This window comes from Podarcis bocagei (assembly GCF_964188305.1).
Source record: "Podarcis bocagei genome assembly, chromosome: 17".
NCBI lineage: Eukaryota > Metazoa > Chordata > Lepidosauria > Squamata > Lacertidae > Podarcis > Podarcis bocagei.
Window position 1 is genome coordinate 10,826,696 of NC_138143.1, and position 17,184 is coordinate 10,843,879.

Here is a 17,184-nt window from a genome sequence, read left to right on the forward strand (position 1 = left end):
TCTTTCTAACTTCTTTTTTCTTATTTTGCTTCTCTTTCAACTTTGCCATCTGCTTGTGTTCCTGCTGGCCTGATTTGGTAAGTTGGAGTGCACTTCTTGAAATTTTGTCCTGGGGAGCAGTGGTCTGGTTCATTTGTGTGTGTATTAAGGAGAACTACTTTCACCTTACAGGAACTGGGTTGGAGGCTTCAGGGGAGATGCTAGAACTGTATTTCAGGTGGGGTCACAGGTGCAGATTTTGTGATTTAACCCCAGACAAAGATCACTAAAGCACATTGTGAACCCAGTGGTCATGAAGGAACAGGTTACTAAAACCTGACTATGCAGGCACCCTGAACCGAGCCCCGAGTTCGTTCTTTATGGACTCAATGACAGTGGGAACATGAATGTAGGCTTCCTGGATCTCAAGCACCAGATTCACCCATAGTGCATATGGACGCCTCCAGGGAGTGAAGTGATTGGGAATAGGGCAGGTATTTTGGTGGCTGATTTAGTAAGCCATGCTTACTAGGGCTTTAGAGTCAGCATTCAAGTTACCTGCCTGATTTGTGTCGCAGTTATCTTAACTCTTACCATGCAGATCACTTAAGAGAATGTTTGGAACGTATTTCCGAGTTGGTTTTTATGGCTGCAAGTTTGGGGATTTGGATGAACAAGAGTTTGTTTACAAGGAACCCTCCATCACCAAGCTGGCTGAGATCTCTCACCGGCTTGAGGTAAGAGTTAAAACATCCTTGAAAAGAGGTATGGATCAAGCATGAAGGTTGAGAGTCGGTTTGGTCATTTATGTCGTTACTGAAGTGCTTCTCATGAAGCATCCCAAAGCAAGTTACAAATACAACATTTTAATCTAAAAAACACTTTTTAAAAATAAATCACATATAAAAACCTTTTTTAATAAAAACAACAACTATAAATATAAAAGCAGTCTAAAACACAGTCACAAGAGCAATTTGTATCCGGGACAGATTCCAACTAGGATAAAGGTTTTAGAAGACTTGTTGAAAGAGGAATGTCTTCATCAATATTTTTATTTATTATCATTATTATTCAGTTTATATACCACCCTTTACGAAAAGGTCCGAGGGCGGTGTACATTAAAAATACATTACAGAACATCAAAGATAAAAAGCATAATAAAAACATGGTAAAACGCATAATGACAGACAGCCTAATAATAAAATAATCATCATAATAACAGGCACCAAAAGGCTAATAGAGAAGTAATGCAACATTTTCCTTGGGGGAAGTGGGGACGATGTAGGAGATGAACAGGTCAAAAATACCTGGCATAAATGTGCTGAGAAGATGCTGCTAGGCTTGGCTTTCAAGCACATGTATGCAGCTCAGATAGTCTACATTCAGGGAACCCACAAGTTGTTGTTTGGAGTACATGGTGGTCTACACCAGTGTTTCCCAACCGGTGTTCCGCGGCACACTACTGTGCCGTGAGACATCGGCTGGTGTGCCGTGGGAGGGAGGCGGGCGAGAGGCGGCGGCGGCGAGGATCCGGCGGGGGTGGGGGGAGCGGGGGCCGTCGCGCGCAACCGAACTCACTTGGCGCGCTGCCGGCTTGTCCTCCTTCAACCCGGGTCGGGCCAGGCCTGCTCACGTCCCCGGGTCCCCTAGCAGCAGCAGCAGCAGCAGCAGCCATAACAACAACAATGATCTCAAGCCCCGCCGCCGCCCCCTCCTCCGCCCGCTATCGCAGCCGCCGCCTCAGCTGCCGCCGCCCCTCAGTCCCTCGCTCTGCTGCCTCCTCCCACCCCGGCAAGGGGGAGGGAAAAAACTCACTTTTGTGCGTCCCTCCCGGCGTGACGCTGCGCGCTGACGTCACGGGGCGGGGCTTTAATGGTGGTGTGCCGCGAGATTTTTTTCCGATAAACAGGTGTGCCGTTGCCCCAAAACGTTTGGGAAACACTGGTCTACACAATAACAAGCAAAAAAGATAGATTCTGCTGCCCAGAGGCACTCAGATAAGACACTGAGGAAGGCAATGAAAGCCAGGGGAGCCAAGGAAGATGGAAGGAAAGATGCACTCAGCTCAGTTACATTTCCATATGGGGATTCCATCCTATGTGAAATAACAGCCTTTACTCTCTCTTTCTTTCTTTTTTTATAAAATATTTATTAAAATTTTACAACAAACATAGGTTCAAAGAACCAAGAAAACTATACCAAAGATTACACATAAACACAGATTTCACAAAAAAAGAAAAAAGATAACAAGAAAAACACCAAAAAGAGGACCTAAAAGAGAAAAAGGAAAATACAAAAAACAGCTGGCTGGGGGGGGGGGGGGAGAGGGGAAAAAATTAAAAAAGAAAAATCCATTTTTCAATATCTTTAGGCTCATTTGCTTATTTCCTTGACCTCCTCACACCTCCCCTTTTTGTATTCCCGTTTACAAAATCCTTTCAGCAGATCCTTACCCTCTTTCATTTATCTTTGCTCTGTATCTTAACCTATTATAACTATATATTTCCATCCATATAACGATCTATATTTGCATATTCTTATTAACCTTATTACCAAAACCACTTATTTCCATTCCAACATCATTTTAACATTCATTAATTTTACAGTATTTCTGCAAATAGTCTTTAAATTTCTTCCAATCTTCTAATAGCCTTTCCTCTCAACTACCTGCAAGAGTTTGTACTTAGTTGGGGTGGGATGTTCCGCTAATGTTTGACCCCTGTATTTGCATGGATTCAACCTGTCTCTTCTTGTCTTCCCAAGAATGGTACAGCAGTTAACTTGGCTAAAGCAGTATTGAAGGAGGGAGGAAACTGTGACTTACAACAAGCAAGACTCACACTCACTCCTACACATGCGCAACCCCTTCCCTTCACAATCCCTCTTACTGAAAGCTCCCTCGCTTTAGCCACGGCAGCTGTGGCTTTTGGCAAAGGTGTCGCTCAGCTGTAGTCCAAGCAGAGCCAAAGGGAAGAGGCTTTGGAGCCAGCTCTGATGGAGGCGGTTGCCTGCTTTCTCAGGGCTGATTCATGGCACCTGTCCATGCAGATCGCCGTGTCCTCGGGGCTTTTCCCACCATTTACTCTGAGGACCAAGAAGAGCATATGTCTCTTAAAGGCATCCTTCCCTATTTGACAAAAGCATAGTTGCGGTAGGGTCTCCTTTGTATATCAAACTGAGCATTGGGATGTGGTATGGAAACTGAAAGCCTTGCTTGCCACACTCAGATGCTTTAAGTTATTTCTCACCCCCAGGTTGTGTCTGAGCTGGGAAGGGAAAGAGGTGGGCTTTCTGCCGTGCACTCGCTTTGATAGGAAAAAGGACACCTACCTACCCCTTCTTTATACCCAAATTGGCTAGTGCACGTTTAATAAAACACACATACCGTATTTTTCGCTCTATAAGACACGCTTCCCTCCTAAAAAGTAAGGGGAAGTGTGTGTGCATCTTATGGAGCGAATGCAGGCTGCGCAGCTATTCCAGAAGCCAGAACAGCAAGAGGGATCACTATTCAGCGATCCCTCTTGCTGTTCTGGCTTCTGGGATTCAGAATATTTTTTTCTTGTTTTCTTCCTCCAAAAACCAGGTGCGTCTTATGGTATGGTGCGTCTTATAGAGCGAAAAATGTGGTAATTCTGGTTTGCCCTTCAGAAGCAAGTGCAGAATAAGCCTCTCTCCACGATAGCTGCGAGGAATTTTCCTTGGTCTCAGTGGCTGTTGAAGCCTGAATGTTCATCTCTGTCCCTTTTGTCATGCTCTGAAGAACTCCCCTGTATCCTTTCCCCTTTGCAGGAGTTTTACACTGAGCGCTTTGGGCAGGAAATGGTAGAAATCATCAAAGGTTCCAACCCTGTGGACAAAGCCAAGCTGGATCCTAACAAGGTAGTTTCGCTCTTTATCATGTGTTGGGAGTGCCATGCATTAGCAAGCCAGGCACTGCTAAGGGACTAGTCTGCAAATTTTGTTGGGCTGGAATAACTAAAGGGAAGAGGGGGACTTGTGCCCCATGTGGTCTGGGATTGTGTCTCATGTTCAGCAAGGAAAGAGATCTCTACAAGATTTGATGCATGCTATTCCTTCTAGGCTAAATGGCCACCTTCCTTCTCCCTGCCCCGTATATCACAATTAAAATAGGTTCTTATTTCCCCACTACTTCCATAACCCTTGGTTTGTTCATAGGAAGCTGAAATTATGGCATGACCCATGCCATAGCAATAGTTTTGGCAGCAGGTGAAGGCATTTTATTACCGCAGTCTGCTAAGGTCATTTTTATCTGTAGTCCAGCCTTTGCAGCACCAAGAGATGCTTTCTCCCATAGTCAGTTGGTCCCAGTGTGTTTGGTAGCTTAGATGACAGTCAGGACAAGCAGACCCCTTGTGTGGCAGAGGAGAATGAGGTGATGCTGCCCCAGCTTTCTACTGACTGCCCCTGCCGCCTTGTTGTCTTCCTTGCCGCAGGCCTACATCCAGCTGACTTACGTGGAGCCCTTCTTCGACACGTATGAGCTGAAGGATCGTGTCACATACTTTGACAAGAACTACAACCTGCGCACTTTCATGTTCTGTACTCCCTTCACGCTGGACGGGCGAGCGCATGGCGACCTGCACGAGCAGTTCAAGCGCAAGACTCTGCTCACCACCTCCCACGCTTTCCCCTACATCAAGACCCGCATCAATGTCATCCACAAGGAGGAGGTACTCTGGGGTGGGGATGGTGAGTGGGTGGAGGCATATGAGAATGAGGAGCGGGGCCGCAGGGGCTACAATTCTCAGAAATCAAAAAATAGTGTAGTTGTCAGGTGGTGGTGTGGTTGCTCGAGAGCAAACTGGCAGGACTCCGACCTGTCTTTTCCAGCTTTAGTATTAGTGCAAACTATTTACAGTGCAGAGCGTCACAGGTTCATGTCTGGCTCAGTCACTAGCAGAATCTGGGAGTGGCCGGTCCTTGTACATCCCCCAGCATAACGGCCGTGTGACCCCCATCCTTCTCCTCCCCTCTCTGCGCCGAAACCTACTGCGCAGAGTGGGCGCTGGCAAAGGGGTACTTCCCTCCCCTCCGCTTTGCTCAGGCTCCGTGTTGAGGTTCTCCCTAGCATCTCCTGGTCGCTGCACCTCCTCCCCACTGGAGGCAGGGCTTTCCTCCTCACCAGAGGAGGAACTGCTTCGCAAGATCTTCGGAGGTTCCCTATAACACAACTGCCCTTCCACCTCTCGCCTCTGAGCTGATGGCAGTTCCCTGACAGTAGTGAAAAAATTCAGCTAAGCAAAAATCTCAAAAAAATTCAAAAGCACATTTTGAGTCCCTGAGCTTGTGAGCAATGCATTCCGCAATCTCAGAAACCAGAAAAAACTGTGACATTTTTTCCAGTGGGGTGGGATCCAGCATTTCTGCTAAAATGTCTCTCCCCACTCCCCTTGTGAGACTGACAAAACTCAAAATAAATAATAAACATTGCAGAATAAATTATAAAAGTGAAGCCATGCTTGCTTGCTTACTTAGTTACTTGTTTGTTTATATTTCATGGAATTTATTCACCACTTGATAGTAAAACAAACAAAGAGACAAACCTCAAAGCATAGTTCTTTAACATGCTGCTATTATTTTCTGCCGTACAAATATCCTGACTGTCTTTTGTTTCGTTTCTGGTGACCAATACCATTATTTGTTGTTCGTATTGTTTCATGTTATTCTTAATAAAGATTATATTACTAAGACAACAACCACCTCAAAGCAGTTTACCAAAGATAAAACAGTGAAATAAAGAAGAAATCGTAACTATACTTTAAAGCATACAAGAGTTAAAATATAAAACAGATTAAAATGACCTCAACTTTCTAAGCATACATGCGAGTCCCACGATCTGCTTGCTCATTATGCAAAATTCACTTATCGAAACACAATGAATCATGCCCAGACCTCGCTACGTGCATAGCTGATTCAGATATCTGAACAGCCAGAGTTCGCCATCTGCCTTGCTTGTTTATGCTTTCCTGGTTGGCGCCTGCCATTTCCAGGCAGAAACCATGGAGCAGAGGCAGATTTAGGGGAGCGCGAGCAGTTCAGTCACACTGGGTTCAGGGATACCACAGGGGGTGCTGCAATTATGATGTAGAATGGAAGGCAAGAGGAGGTGGGGCCACTGAATTTTGGCATCGCACGGGGCACTGCTGAAATTTGAGACCCCAAGGTTTGTCACTGCATGGAGGGAGCCAACGGAGAGCAAAATTGGACAAATCAAAATCAGGAGAGATTGGACAAACCAGTTTTTCCTTTGTCTTTCTCTTGCTAGTTGACTGCAGCCATTTTAGGAAGAAGCCATGGTAGGGAGAGGTAGAGAGATCACAGATTAGAAAAGTTCCCATAATGCTCTTATTATGTTAATGCTCAATTTCCTGGGAATGTATTGCATTTGCTAAGTGGGACTTGGATGTACAGTATATATACTCAATTTGCTTAATTTTTACAGTTGGCTGAACTGAGCCCTTTTTTTTTTAATGCAGAATTTAGATTGGGCCCAGAATGTCTTGTTTAGGGTTTTAGATGAATGGCACATGCCTGACGCTTCAGCTGTGTTTCTGTTGTTTGGACTCTTCTCCCCAGATTATTCTGATTCCCATAGAGGTGGCCATAGAGGACATGCAGAAGAAGACCCAGGAGCTGGCCTTTGCCACCCACCAAGATCCACCTGATGCCAAGATGTTGCAGATGGTGCTGCAAGGATGTGTTGGCACCATAGTCAACCAGGTAGCTGCCCACGGAATGGGAATAAGTGATCGATTTGGGGGGAAAGGGAAGCTTCCAGCCAAAGTAGCAAACCCCTTGAGACTGTGGAGTCAGCAGATCACAGGTGTGGGGTGAGAACAGAAATTAATCCTGGGTCTGATGGGGGTAAGGTAGAGGGTAGGGGAAGGGAGCCTGAAAACAGGATGGAGACCCTTGGTGCCATTGTGATAGCTAAGAGTGAGTTACTGAGTCAGAATCAATGGGGAGGGCAGTAGGAGGACTTCTCCTTGACTCCAAGGCCCTTGTGTTCCAGGGACCTCTGGAGGTGGCGCAGGTATTTTTGGCTGAGATCCCCGAAGACCCCAAGCTCTACCGACACCACAATAAGCTGAGGCTCTGCTTCAAGGACTTCACCAAGAGGTACTGCACAGCACACCTGCCCTGAATCTGCAGCTTGAAATCCTTTTCCACCTGTAATGCCCTTACATGGATATATCCACTCAGTCTTGCTCTGCTTCAAGTGCCTTTTCGGAGAATTGAGGTTGCTTATTAGTACGTTTTGTTGTGGCTGCTGATGTCTGGCATCCTGCTGTGTTTAATTAAACACCCTGCCAAGAGCTTCCTGTCACAATTTGAATCTTGTTGGATGTGAAGTTTCTGTTGGAAATTTAGCTTACCTTCTTTCCAGGAGATTTGAATCTCTAAATTTATGCTGAATGCTTTGAAAATGGAGGGCTAGGCTAAAACTTACTTCCTATCCCATTCCCACACATCAGCCATTGAACAGGAAGGGGCTTTGAACTGGCAGAAATGACTGGCAGAATCCGAGACCAGGGAGAAGAGTCGGTGGAAGAAGATTGGAAAAAGTTCAAAGATTATTTACAGAAACACTGTAAAATTAATGATTGTTAGAATGATGTTGGATAGAAACTAAGTGGTCTTTTGCTGTAATGCTATAGGGAATATGAGAAAATGGTTATTAATAGGTAAAAAAAAATTAATGTTATAATATTTAAAAATTGAAGAGTAAGATGAATGAAGAGGGGAGGGATTTGCTGAATTAACAATTGGAACTGGAATACAGAAAAGGAAGGCGTGAGGAGGTCCGGGAAATAAGCAAATGAAAAATATGTGATGGAAAGACTGAATTGTTTTTCAACTATTTTTATTTTGTATTTTTCTTTTTTCTTTTTATTCTGTAATTTTTTTTAAATCTTAATAAATATCTTATTTAAAAAAAATGAACAGGAAGGGGCTTTGCTCCTGTTTCGTTCTCTAGAACTAGTATTCACAGAATCCTAGAGTCGGAAGGGACCCTGAGGATCATCTAGTCCAACCCCCTGCAGTGCAGGAATCTGCTGCTGTCCCTTACAGGGATCAAACCTGCAGCCTTGGCGTTATCAGCATCGCACTGGAACCAACCGAGCCGACCAGCTGCATGATCTTGGTGCAATTCTTGTTGAGCGAGGGGGGTGGGAAAGTAGGATTATTTTTCATGAAGCTACCTATTCTTTAACTGTAAATGCAGGGGGAGACTGCTGAAAGCACCTGCCGGCTGCCTATATTATATTTCTCATTAGACTAGTATCCTGCCCTTCACCTGATGCCCCAAGGCATCTTAACAGAATAACAAAATACAAGAATCCAGAAAATCATTTAAAAACATTAAAATCAGTCAGTCCAACAAGAAAACCACAACACATCATCAGTAGAAATCAATATGGTGGTTTCACCAGCACCTTAAAGCATGAAGCTTGACAAAATGAGGATGTTTTAACTGCCAGCATACTCAACATTACTTGAATCGGATAACGTATATTCTGCCCCCTGCAACCACTTCCAGAGCAGTTTAATAGCTGGTAATAAGAATGACCACTCTTTTTAAAAAAGGTGGTGCCTTCAGAAAATATCCTGTAATTTTTAAGCCTCTAAATGCTTAAAAATAACATGAAGATGTTATTTATAGTTTATTAATGGTTCAATTGTCTGCATATCTACTCAGGCAAGTTCCATTGAGTTCAGAGGGATTTACTCTCAAGTAAGTGAGCATAGGATAGCAGCTTAAGAATCATCTGAGGAGGCTGTTTAAATCCAAAAACATAATATCTGAAAGGTACAAATAAGATATGAAACAAGGTAATAATTTGCTGATATTTTTATTGTAAAGAACGCAGGGTGAGGAAGATGCGGGGAAGTCCAGTAGGTTGTATAAAAAAGTTTTGAAAAGTTGGATTTTTTTTTTTCTTCTATTCTTTCTTCTTTTTTCTTATTTCTCTTACATCTTCTATGTTTCTGGAGTTTGTATTTGAAAAATGTAATAAAAATATTTATTTAAAAAAAAAAGAATCATCTGAGGAGGCTGAATGGTCTTGGGGTTTCTTGTGGCAGAGAACAGACCTCGCTCCCCTCTGTCCGGAGGACTGACTGTTCTAATTCCTGGTTGTGCTTCTCTTTAAACAAAGGAAATTTAGATGGTCTGCTTTTCAGCATTTTATGCCTGGAGTCTGTGCCTGGAGTGAGCGACAACTCCTCAAAGCCAGCCCTGAGCTAGTTCCACCACAAGCCTCTTACTCGCTGCCAGTGTGGTGTAGTGGTTAAGAGCGGTGGACTCGTAATCTGGTGAACCGGGTTCGATTCCCCGTTCCTCCAGATGCAGCTGCTGGGTGACCTTGGGCTAGTCACACTTCTCTGAAGTCTCTCAGCCCCACTCACCTCACAGAGTGTTTGTTGTGGGGGAGGAAGGGAAAGGAGAATGTTAGCCGCTTTGTGTTTTTTAAAAAAAGATATTTATTAAAGTTTTTAAAGTATAACAGTAAAAATGAAAAATAAAAAGAAACATACAAAATAAAAACAGTTAAAAAAAACACATTGATTTTCCATAACATATCTTCCTTACACTTATTTCCCCGGACCTCCTCGTACCTCCCTTTTTTGTATTCCACTTCAGTTTGTTAGTTCAGCAAATCCTTACCATTAAGCTTTTACCCTTTTGTAAACCTTTTTTCCTATCTCTTAAAGCATTACAGCTGGAAACCACTTAGTTTCTATCCAACATCCTTCTAGCATTCATTAATTTTACAATATTTCTGTAAATAGTCTTTAAATTTTTTCCAGTCTTCTTTCACCGACTCTTCTCCCTGGTCTCGAATTCTGCCGAATGTTAGCCGCTTTGAGACTCCTTCGGGTAGTGATAAAGCAGGATATCAAATCCAAATCCAAACTCCTCTTTTTTTAGGTGTGAAGACGCCCTTCGCAAGAACAAGACGCTGATTGGACCAGACCAGCGGGAGTTTCTTCGAGAGCTGGAGAGGAATTACCAGCGCCTCAAGGAAGCCCTGCACCCGCTTCTCAACCGCAAGATCCCTCAACTCTACACCCCTCTGGCCCCCCATTCTGCACACAGGTGAGGAAACCTTCTTGCGCAGATTCCGAAAAAGGCCGTGAGCAGACACTCAGATCGAAGATGCTTCGATCAGACCACACAGGCAACTTTGGTGGTGACAGCTACCAGGATTCCACTGGCCACCTACTCGTCCTTTTGGCCTCTGTCTTTCCCCCTTCAGCAAAGATCTTTATGAGAAGCCTAGAAAGGACTACTGGGGTTTCTCTGCAGACATGGCACCATCAACTGGAAGCGCCTTCCCAAGCCCTTGTGCTGCTCCCCAGGGCAGAAAGCTCCTGTTGGGATTTTGCCCGGAGGTCTGGAAAGAAAACACAGACTACAGCATGAGCTCCATACATTTCATTTCTTTTTTTAAAAAAGGACTTGTTCCTTCCTGAACCTGGAAGTCTATCCGTAATTTCTGCTAAATGTTGGTTTTATTCCTTTATCCCATTTATGTCGTTTTTGTTTGTTTAGGAAAAGGAAGTTTTGGTCCCGGTCCTTGCTCGCAGCCCCTGGTCAGAGAGTTGGAAGGCACCAGAAGGGCACCCCAGCCAGCCTCTTAAGGCAGAGCCCAGGGCCATCTGCTCCCCAGCACAGTGGAAAAAACCTCTGGGGTCCCCACAATCCTGTACACCAGTTCTGAAGGATTGTTCCTCATTCCCCAAGTATACTGCACTGCGGCACATAGCCGGTGCAGACACTTCCTTCATGTGCATAGTTTCAGCCTAGCAGGTTTTGCTAACCAGCGGCTCTGCCTATAGAAGTTGCTGGACTACAGCTCACGTCATCCTTGACCATTGGCTATGCTGGTTTCGACATGGGCGTTAGATTCCAGCATCATTTATCTGGAGGACCACCTGTCTGCCCGCCCCACTCCAATTCTAAGGTGTAAATACCTTGGAGCTTTGACTCTTCAGTGGTTTAGACAATACTGAACTAAGTGGACCAGTGGTTTTTGAGCTGGCATAGGCAGCTTGCTCTGTACCTTTTATAAAGGTGGCAGTTTTTTGGAAGCTGTCCTTCAGGCTTTACTAGTGTGGCTTTTATCCATTCAGGATGACTTGGATTTGGACAGTAAATGTGTACTGTCTTCTTATCTGCCTGAACCTTCAGGATGAAGCCATTTGCCATGCTGTTATCATTCCCTCCCAATCCCCAGTTACAGAACATGCTTTTTCTTCTTCTGAGTCTTGCACTGTGCTGTTTCCTCCTGCCAGAAACTCCTTCAGCAGACTGAGTTTGCGGAAGACTGAAGCCTAGAAAGGGAAGCCCCCGCTGGAACGGACCACCTGAAAAACTGCAGGGACCATTCGCGGGAGGGAACTACTGAGCCTTGCATCCTCCAGGGTTGCCGCCAAGCAGGAAGTCAGGCTGCTTGCTCTGTTCTGGGAGGCCAACGCTGAGACTTGGAGTACCCTCCCATGTCATTCCAGGCTCTCTCCAGGATGTGGGCCAGTCGGACACTTCAAGAGGAAGGAGACATCTCTGTGGGAGCTGGCGGTGGGAGTGATCTGGCTCCCACATTTGTGCAGCTCAGAGCTGTGCCCCACCCTCAGGAAGCCTTGCACCCCAGCTGTGAGACCATCTGCAGATCCTCTTCCCTAATGAACTGAAGATTTGCTTTTGCTCTCATGGGCCTTTGACTTCCACAGAGAGTAGCCAGATTTGAAACTCTGGGTATGGTTGCAGTTGGAGGCCCACCCACTGTGGATTCTGTGTTGTCTTCTGTCTTGACAGCTGGGCTCAGCCCAAAAACTTAGGTTTCTCCCTTTCTCCTGATCTGTTTTTGACACTCCCCTTTTTGGCTACCAACCCCTTAGAGTTGCCAGCTATTTGTTCATGAATCAACAAGAATGACAGGACCAAGTTCTTGTTCCCGTTCCTGACTGGAGAGGGTGGGAAGAAGAGAGAGAGGCAGCAATCTCTGAGGTTGAGTTAGGGGGCTGAAACCTAGGACACCTGGGTTTGCTTCCTCACCTTTGGAGGTGACCAAGTCCTCTTGCACTAAGAGCTTGATATGTCCACCCAGTGCTTGGGCTGAAACCCAGGAGTCCTGACCCCATACTTCCTCGTCTCTTCCCTCCAGCCCCTTCCCAGGAGATCCTGACAGTCGGTTTTTATGTAGCTGGTCACCAAGTGATGGCCTTCTGCCAACTGCCTTCTGGGACCCTCAGCTTCCTCACTTGCAGCACGGGCCAAAGACCCTTCCCTATTTCACATGCCTCTTGCTATACCCTTTTTGAGGCAGGGGCTAGTATTTGCACGCACACTTGATCACAGCAGTGCCTTCTAGAGTGAGCAGAGGAGTTCTGTTCCCCTCCTTCCGCCCCCAAAATGCCAAGGGGGAGGGGCTGTGTGTGCATTTGTTTGTTAAGAGGATGAATGAACTGTGAACATCCCTCACCTTCGTCAGTGCCTCTCCTCCACCTTCCCAAGCAAGCGGTAGTGAAGGAAAATCACCGCTGCAGGCTCAAGTTGAGTTTAGACTTTGATCTCACTCATAGGAACGAACATCCTTTTCCTGGGAGAGTAGTGATTAGCCCCTGCCCATAGTGGCAGAGCGAAGTGTATTTGGGAGAAATGAGTGTATTCTGCTTTCTTTAATAGGGCATGATTTGAGGATCGAGGGCAATGGCAAAATGCTCTTGTGTTTTTACTACTGGAGAGAGTAAATCCAGATTTACTTGAAAGCAATGGGGAGCATTTCATCCAAACACATAGGATTAATCTAGACGATATTTCTGTATGGACTCCCTTGATTTGGACTGAGTATTTTTTTCCTTGCTCAGTTTAGCATTATTTTTGGAGAAAGTGAAACAAGCTAAAACAAACAGATTTGTGTAAGCGGTGCTGATTTGGTTCCAAGTTTCTCCTTTTTGGTTTTCGTAAATTCGTACAGGCACTGGACCAATCCAACTGGTGAAACTTCCCATTGTTTCTCTCCCTTGCTCAGTAACCCCCTTCACATAACCACCCAAAGACCCTTTTTAAAAAAATAAATAAATTTGAAGTTGGTGCTCTTTCCTAACAAAAGGAGCTAAGTGCTAGAGTTCAGTTGCTTACTTATAACCAAAGCTGCAACAGTTCGGATTCAAAATGTCACGTTCTCTTGTTTAAGAAATATCCTTCTCTCTGGATCAGAGTTCCACTCCTCTTACCTTGCTCCAGGCCAGATATTCTGGACATGGTAAATGCTACATTTGTGCTATGGCCAGGCCAGTGGTAGGCAGCTGAGATTTGATTTCTGTATGTCTTGCTCCTTGGTGGAGAAGTTTGTAAACATTTTATTTATAATGCCATTAAACAAAATCCAAAGAGACTGATTCTGTTCTTATTAATGAATAGGGTTGTGTCATTTGCTCACACTCAAGTCACCTAGGAATCTGTACTAACTACAGTTAGAATCATAGAATCATAGAGTTGGAAGAGACCACAAGGGCCATCGAGTCCAACCCCCTGCCAAGCAGGAAACGTTGTGCCATAAGCTTCAGAATACAAGAACTAATCCAAGAGCCTAGTGAATCCAGAGAACCCAACTTTCCATTTTTGAACTGGTCAAGCTTTAGGTCCTCATTGTTAGCAAGAACCCACGGCTATGGGCAGAGCTTGCTTTGTGCTTTGAAATTTTAGGACACCCTTGGGATAGGGCTGCTGTTGTCCCCTAATCCCTGTTCCTTCTCTGTTTTGACAGACTTGTTTTTCTAACCACCACAAACACCCTTTCTGCTGCCATTGACAAAACTCAGTGGCTCTGAATCCAAACATTTATCAAATAATAATAATAATAATAATGTATTATTTATACCCCGCCCATTTGGCTGAGTTTCCCTTGCCACTCTGGGCGGCTCCCAATCAAGTATTAAAAACAACACAGCGTTAAATATTAAAAACTTCCCTAAACAGGGCTGCCTTCAGATGTCTTTTAAAAATAGGATAGCTACTTATTTGTTTAATGTGCAAACAATTTCGGCTGTGTGTATTTTCCAGGTGCCGATTGTGGCTATATTTCTAGTGCAGCCTTTTAGCCCTCCTGCACCAATGTTTCTGAATCACAAGTGCTGCCGTGCCAAGGATGGGGCATTCAGGGGCCTAGAAAAATAAGCAAAGGAACTGTTTTGAGGAGAGGCATTTGCGAACAAGGAAGCCCAGAGAGGAGGAGAAGTATGAAGCAAAAAAACGATAACAGGGAAGAGTCATGTGTTATGCAAAGCATTCCCAAGTACCACCGTGGTACTCTGCTGTCCAGGAACAACAAAAGAAAACAACTTGGGGAGGGCTGACAGTTACAATGGGAAGAGCTTGAATCCCAAGGTGGAAGATCCAGCTTACAGACAAGGTTTCCCAATAGCAGTGTGGGCTTGGTGCCCAGGTGCAGGGCAAAGGCGTAGCTGGTGCTCAGTGGGGCCTTGTTTGCAGACCGTGGGTTGGTTTTGCAATTGTGCCTGGGCTTTTGCAAACCATCTGGCCAACAAGCTAGTGTAAGAAGAGAGTGATGGGGGAGTTGAGCCCAAAGATAAGTGAGCCACAGGAAATCCCACAGGAGAGTGCTGGGAGTACCTGGTGTCTTGCAGTAACACAGGCAATTTGAAAAGAAAAGAGTACAAGGAGCTTTCATCATTGAAGCTGCCATGCAAACCTATTGGCACACTATGGGCTCTGCAATCACACTAGACCATCCATGGCACTTCAGTGCTTTCATGGTTTCCAGAGCAGTAACTGTGCCAGCTTTTTGCATTAAAAACAACAAAGTGTGTCTATGCATATACCTGTAACTCAAGATCACACTTCTTGATGAACCCTTCTCATCGGTTGTAGTCTATCCCATAATAAATGTGTGCAGGTGCCACAAGGCTCTCTGCTGTTTTTAATGCTTTAATAGGGATGAGCATCCAGGCCACAGCCCAGGTGGGCAGCTGATGTTTTGTTGCGTTGGGAAAACTGGGCTGATATGGAGCTATTATGCACTGGAAATGGGTGAAGGGAAGAAGAAATCCCCCTGTTAAGAACGCTTGAATTGTGAAAGTGTAATAGAAGGGCAGGAGGCCAATGACAAAGCCCCAGAAGGGGGCTACTCGTGTGTCGGGAACGTGGACAGCAAATACTGTACTTTTCTGTGTATAAGACTAGGTCGTTTCCTAACAAGTGGATGTCGTCTTATACATGGATAGTGCATAGGGTGGACGTTTGATTGGCTGCTGCCACGGCTGTCAGTAGCCGTTATTGGTTGCTGCGTCAATCAGTGGTGTTGATTGGCTGATGTTCCGGCAGTTGGGCATGCGATTTCAGGTTCTGTCGGCGATGGGAAAGCTTAGCAACCCTCCCCAAAGAAGCTCAACAACTCTCTGCCATCTCTCCCCATTTTCTTAAATTTGCGTCCCCAAAAATAGGGGACATCTTATACATAGTGGCGTCTTATATACGGAAAAGTACGGTACTCCGAGGCTGGGTCTGTTATTATAATAGTACCTCAATGTCCAATTGGAGAGGCCCTTGCATGTCTTGGCGTAATTCTGAAGGGACGCTTTCATATCTGGAGAGGGCCTCCTGGGTCTTGCAGGAGTTAGTATTGCTGGCCCAGAACATTTAATGGGAACCCCATGACTTTGGGATGTTTACAGCAAAAGCAGAAAATAGCATCTTGTCCTTGTCTGATTATCTTAGCAGAAATAAAACAGAACAGTGAAGGAAGCGCTTTGCTAAGGCAGCTCAGAATAGAACAGTTGTTTGGGTTCACACATAACCTGTGTTACTTTTTTTTCTTTCCCCTGCACAAATTACTTTAAAAGCCAAAAGTGCCAGCAACCATGTCTAGACACTGGGAGAGAATAGAAGAATATCTGCAGAAATGTGAGCTTTCCACTACAAAGGCCTTTGCTCAGAAATTTGTAACTGTGGTGACTCCCTGCTAATGGAGACAGGAGGTAATGTTAAAATTCGTGATTTGTCTTTAAATGGTTTAATTGTGGTTTAAAAACAAAGCAGGGGTGAAAGGACTATGGACTCCTTTTGACCCCCTCTTATTCCACGAACCAGGGGACACAGGTGGTGCTGTGGTCTAAACCACTGAGTCTCTTGGGCTTGCCGATCGGAAGTTTGGCAGTTCGAATCCCCATGAGGGGGTGAGCTCCTGTTGCTCTGTCCCAGCTCCTGCCAACCTAACAGTTCGAAAGCACACCAGTGCAAGCAGATAAATAGGTACCGCTGCAGCAGAAAGGTAAACAGCATTTCTGTGTGCTCTGGTTTCCATCACGGTGTTCCATTGTGCCAGAAGCAGTTTAGTCATGCTGGCCACATGACCCGGAAAGCTGTCCGTGGACAAACGCTGGCTCCCTCGGCCTGAAAGTGAGATGAGCGCCGCAACCCCACAGTCTCATTTGATTGGACTTAACTGTCCAGGGGTCCTTTACCTTTTTACCTTGTTCCATGAACCCTTTCATATTGGAACAGCAGAATGGGACAGGGACATGCTCCCGCAAGGTCCTTTGTCCCACAGTGGATGATGGAAATGTCCTCTTCGAAAAGCCAAGCAGAGGAGGACTGTCAGAAGGGGATTATTTTCCACATGCCTAAACCAAGCATGTAGAGATGTGTGCTTGTCTCTTGGTCTCTTTCTTCCTCTTAAGCCATCACATACAGAACCCTCTGCCTGTTACTGGGTGATAGACCAAACCAATGGCTCTTAGCACTCCCTTACCACCGTGAGACTTTGGCAGGGGTGTAATTTACTTTCCACACTTAATTGTGGAGGAGAGTTAGGTTTTTTTCTTTCCTTTCTCCCCTCTGTGTACATCTCAATTATATTTCATTCACACTAGTGGATATTTGACACCCATCTGGTTGGGGAAGAGCAAATTCACTTTGCAATACAATCTCGGTGGCTTTTTAATTTGCACTGCTAGAGCACTTTTTAGGGAGGCAATGTTTTGCAATTTAACCTCCCCGCCCCCCTTAAGAACAACAGCAACACCAAACGAGCTAAAAGCATTTTTATGGTAATTGAACACTGGGGGATTTAAAAATAGTCCATTTTTGAAAATGTATGCTAAAATGCTTTTTCGTTTAACCACTATTGTGCAGGATTTCTAAATATTTTAAAA

The 17,184-nt window shown here is 45.0% G+C and overlaps 1 protein-coding gene across 4 annotated transcripts in view; it reads left to right on the forward strand.

The window, feature by feature from the left end:
- DOCK6 (dedicator of cytokinesis 6) overlaps positions 1-13,406 on the forward strand; it is a 111,300-nt gene extending 97,894 nt beyond the window's left edge. For all 4 annotated transcript variants that reach the window (XM_081176018.1, XM_081176019.1, XM_081176020.1 and 1 more), the window contains 7 exons: positions 591-716; positions 3,772-3,861; positions 4,437-4,673; positions 6,580-6,723; positions 7,016-7,122; positions 9,938-10,105; positions 11,305-13,406. In XM_081176018.1, the coding sequence (XP_081032144.1) occupies positions 591-716; positions 3,772-3,861; positions 4,437-4,673; positions 6,580-6,723; positions 7,016-7,122; positions 9,938-10,105; positions 11,305-11,347 (915 nt within the window). In that variant the 3' untranslated portion in view covers positions 11,348-13,406. The remainder of the gene's footprint in view (positions 1-590; positions 717-3,771; positions 3,862-4,436; positions 4,674-6,579; positions 6,724-7,015; positions 7,123-9,937; positions 10,106-11,304) is intronic.
- The last annotated feature ends 3,778 nt before the right edge of the window (positions 13,407-17,184 follow it).